The sequence below is a fragment of the Juglans regia genome, chromosome 6 (genome assembly GCF_001411555.2).
Source record: "Juglans regia cultivar Chandler chromosome 6, Walnut 2.0, whole genome shotgun sequence".
Classification (NCBI taxonomy): Eukaryota; Viridiplantae; Streptophyta; class Magnoliopsida; order Fagales; family Juglandaceae; genus Juglans; species Juglans regia.
In genome coordinates, this window is record NC_049906.1 from 38474977 (window position 1) to 38479751 (window position 4775).

General features: G+C 37.6%; 1 protein-coding gene across 1 annotated transcript; it reads right to left on the bottom strand.

Annotated features, from left to right (window-relative positions):
• Positions 1-397: 397 nt before the first annotated feature.
• Positions 398-4563, bottom strand: LOC108982340 (extradiol ring-cleavage dioxygenase-like). Its single transcript, XM_018953684.2, has 3 exons — positions 4133-4563; positions 1680-2050; positions 398-874 (listed from the first exon to the last, which is right to left on the bottom strand). The coding sequence occupies exons 1-3, from the start codon at positions 4358-4360 to the stop codon at positions 679-681; spliced, it is 795 nt and encodes a 264-aa protein (XP_018809229.1). The 5' UTR covers positions 4361-4563; the 3' UTR covers positions 398-678.
• Between the last annotated feature and the right edge of the window lie 212 nt (positions 4564-4775).

Below are 4775 nucleotides of genomic sequence, written 5' to 3' on the forward strand. Positions count from 1 at the left end.
AATGCAGTCAGTCCCTGAGACAGTCTTTGCCTCCACCAGCAGTCTTAAGGCCAGAGGAAAAGAGCCACCAACCCAACCCTTTACCCCATTCAACCAAGCAAAGCTTATTTCACATATGCTCCATTTATTTGCCAAGAGTCCTAGTAAAAACGTAACATCCATCTTTAGAGCTACCTTGTAACAACCGAAATCCAACAAGAGTTCCCCATTATACACATGTAAATAATATATGCATGGGAGGTATTACATTTGCTGCACAGACATAATTTAATAGAACCCCCGAAATCCAGATCTACTCGAAACTATTTCAAGGTACTAGTACGTCAATATGCTTAAATCCAGTAATTAGAAAGTTTGAAAAAAAAAAAAAAAAAAAACAGAAATGGAAACAGTTGAGAGATACCACTTCCACTTGAGTTTTTATGGTGCATTGAAACATCAGTTTGCCAACCAGAGACATACAAGTAATCAAATGCGACCGAAACTGAGAGATTAATAGAGGTATGGGGTATGTGTTTATTGCTTCAAGATACATAACTCATAATAGGGCTTATTACAACATCATACAAACACGGATTTCGAGTATCCAATCTTCTTTAAGGATAGCATAACAGCAGATCTCTCTGACCATAATGAGACAGCACATTCAATATAATAGCTCAATTCAGTAATGTCGATTCAATTGATAGCTGCTGTGAACTGGTAAGAGGCATAAGAAAGAGTACCCATGTCCCAGCTATGGTGAACGAGTTTAGCCTTTGCATTCTCACCAGCGGCACCCATGGCAACATGCAATGGGTAAAAGTGGTCTGGCCAGGGGTGAGCCAATTTTGCACATGGTGCCTTCTCATCCCAATGATTCACGTCTTCATACCTACACAAGGAATTGAATGCTTAATTTCAAACCGTAGAAGCTAATGAAGTTAGACAGATTGGACTTTCATGCAGCAATAACCAAGATTAGAAGTCAAGCCAGAAAAGCAGTTAAGAAGCCCCCAGTTAATGCGTATTATCCTCCCCATATTTGGTTGGCATTTCCATATGGACAAAGTGCGTCTTACCAAGCAACATTCATACCAACTTTGGCTCTAACAAAGCCAGGGCTTTTTGTCACCGTAATGCCATGGACATTGTTTTTTTTTTTTTTTTTTTTTGCAATTGTTAGAATGCTTTATTGTTGATTAGAATGTAAGGCCCCCTAGCATCTAACCTCAAATATACTAAAAAACCTAAACACATTTGGACTGCAAGTATGCCTTAACCATTGTTTTGCATTGATAAACCGATGATATGGACAACTGGGTAACTGGGTAACTGGCCTCCTATCTTAATATTGTTCAGTTGCCAATTCACACCAACTTTTAAGTTGAGGCATTTTAATAATTTGATCATTGGGGGCTAAAAGACTCCTAATCACTACTTACCCAGATTTTTGGATGACTGAATGTGGCCCTAATGGCAAGGTAAGGGGAGAGAGATATCCAACCAGTGGCTTGGTGGCATGCTCTGTAGGAGCTCATGAGAGCAAACAATTTCGACATCCTTTGATGGATATAATTATAATTTTGTACTTACAAAAAAAAAAACAAAATATAATTATAATTTTGTAAATTCCGAAAAGTAACCAGATTTAGAACAAAAACAGTGAGATAAGTAAATGGTAAATACTACTAAGTTACCTTCCTTCAACAAGAGCATCTTTAAGCCAGGTATCAAAATCCAAAGCCCAAGAAGGAACAGGACTGTCCCTGGGTAAAATGATTCTCAGGTTATGAGTAGCACTACCAGAACCCATGATGAGAACACCTTCCTCCTTAAGAGGGGCTAAAGCCTTCCCCAAGTTGTAGTGATAAGTGCCATCCCTATCTGATTGAACGGAGAGTTGGCACACTGGGATATCTGCCTCTGGATACATTAACATTAGGGGGACCCATGCACCATGGTCAAGCCCTCGTTTTCTATCTTCGTCAACACGCTCGAAGCCTGATGCTTTGAGCAGTTCCTTCACCCTCTTAGCCAGTTCTGGAGCTCCCGGTGCAGGGTACTTGAGCTGGTAGATGATAAGAGAAACAGAATTCAGAGAAGATTGCAACATGAATGGATTACTAAAAAAAGAAAAAAAAAATACTCTCTTTACACAGCCAAGTTGATGTATCACTGTCCTCCATGCGTCTTGTGATGTGTGATTAAGTGAAAAAATTGTAGTAAGTGAGTATTTAAGTTCAGACTTTTGACCTGAAAATCGCTACAAATACTCACTTACACATCACTTTTTACTAAAGGGACGGTCCGAAGTCAATAAGAAAAGATTAAGGGGTAATATGGTCATTTTACACTCAAGATACCCATTACACCTTCGCACTACACTTAGGGCTCGTTTGTTTTTAGAGATGAGATGAGATAAGATGAATTGAGATTAAAGTTAAAAAATTAAATAAAATATTGTTAGAATATATTTTTTAATATTATTTTTGTTTTGGGATTTGAAAAAGTTGAATTGTTTATTTTATTTTGTGTGGAGATTTGAAAAAGTTGTAATGATGAGGTGAGGTGAGGTGAGATGAGATGAGATGTTTTCTGAAAACAAACGAGGCCTTAGGATATTTTCAGCTGCTCTCTACGTTTTGCTAAAAGATTCTACACTCTAGAAGGAACCGGATGGAATTGGAGAGGATTCAGTTGAGGGCGTGGCAAAGGATGGGAAGAGTGAGGATAAAAGGCAAAGGAAGGGGAATCAGAAGGGGGTCGTGGTTTTTGGTACGGGAGAAAAAGAGGAAAAAGTTTAGAGTTTATTTTCTTTCTAGAGTTTTCTTTAGGAATGTTCATTTTTATTTTGGTTGAACTTGGGAATCCTGAGATGAAGGGGGAGTAAATTCTGAACCCTAAGTCAAGGGAAACCGTCGAGCAGTATTTATTTTTTAAGGGTTTCGATTCCCAGATTGTGGTGATTTGTTTTTCCTTAAGTTTGTTTATCATTCCCAAATCAAGTCAAGGTTTGGGGTTCTTTTCACCCTTTTTTTTATCTTTCGTTGATTGAGAGCACGTTACATGCTTGAAAGGTGAAATCTCCATTTCTCTGAATGTGTTAACCGAAACTGGGATGATAGAGAATTATTGAGAATATCTTTTATTATTTCCCTTGTTGTGCGTACATTATATCCATTATCCAAATGTTTTACCATTGACTGGAATAACATTTGAAGAAGACCGTGGGATAATGAAATTCTTTAGATTATTCACTGTGAGAAGGTTGCCCGATACTTAGGTTTATTTTTTCCAGATAATCAAATTTCTTGTTTGTTCATTTAATTTGCTTAAGTCTGTTCGGCACAAGTTTTATTTCAGTTTCTTTAGTGATTTGATTTGATAGAGGAGTAGGCCAATCTTACTTCACACCTATTGAATCTTTGGGCAATTGGGAAGAGAGCAACTCTATTAAAGAATTGCCCCTTGGTTAACACAGTGACCAAGAGGGTGTTCTTAGATAGATACAACCTTCATTTCTTTTCTTTTTAGTTCTGAAGTATAAGTTGTCTTAATCCTTGTGAAATCGACCTTGGGACTTTCACTACACATCAACACAACACCTCTTGCACTTGGGAGGTAATAAAATTGGAGAACCAATGTGAGCATATAAACTTGTGTTTAAAGCGTGTTTGTTCTCGCTTAGGGGCGTTTCCAATCTTCCCTCGAGGCAAAAAAACTTATCTAGTATGTCCTTTGAACGTAATAATATTATGTCCCAATCGGAAGAAAGTAGGTAGGATTAGAACAGGGGGAGAGAAGGGTGATTTAACAAAAACGTCTGGAACTATGAGGTTTGGTTGGAAAGGGAGAGGTTGAATCCTTCGTAATCTATCAGCAGCACCCATCCACCATTACCAAACCCACCTACAACCGTGCACACCACGTAACTCTTCAGTCTTCCCCAATCATTTGTCCACAAGAATTTATTTTGTCTTTTTTTTTTTATTTTTTTAAGATTTGGGGAAGGAGACCATGAAAGTCCTATACGAGGTTTTACAGAAAGACATGGAATGACCAAATGTCAAAGTTGAGCATAAGTAACAAAGATCAAAGTTGAGCATAAGTAACAAAGATAGAAACGAAAATAAGGTTAAAAGACATGTACCTTGTACATATGTTTGGGGAAGTTATAAAAATCGTGGATGGTTTGGTTGGGGCCAGATATGACGTTGACGGATGGCACAGGGGTGTCCCAGTGGCCGGAAACAACAAGAATGGAAGTGGGCCTCCGGCAAAATCCTTTGTCCTCCCAAGCTTTTAAGAAATGCCTAGCAGGTATCTCCTCGTCAAATGACAGCGTCGGCGATCCATGCGATATGTAGAACGTGTCCATCCTAAGCAAACACCGAATCCCCCTTCTCCCTTGTTCCGACGAAGATGATGATGCTGTCACCGTGACACGCGACCTACGATTTGAGAGACAGAGAGAGGAAGGGGAAGCGTTGACTTGTCAACGGGCGCTTTTAACGATCCTTGATTGTTGAAGAAAACACAACGAAGAACGCGTCGGCTTTTTATCAAGAAAAAAACATCCACATAACTTTTACTATTTACACAATTTTTAACCACCACATATTTTTTAATTTTTATTTTTATTTTTATTAAATATTTAATATATAAATAATAAATAAAAAAATTAAATTATTTTGAAAAAAATAAACTCAAAAAAACTTTTTAAAAAAATATTAAAATTTAAAAAAATATGATGTATAAATATTAGAAAGATCGTAGCATTACTCTTTTATTAA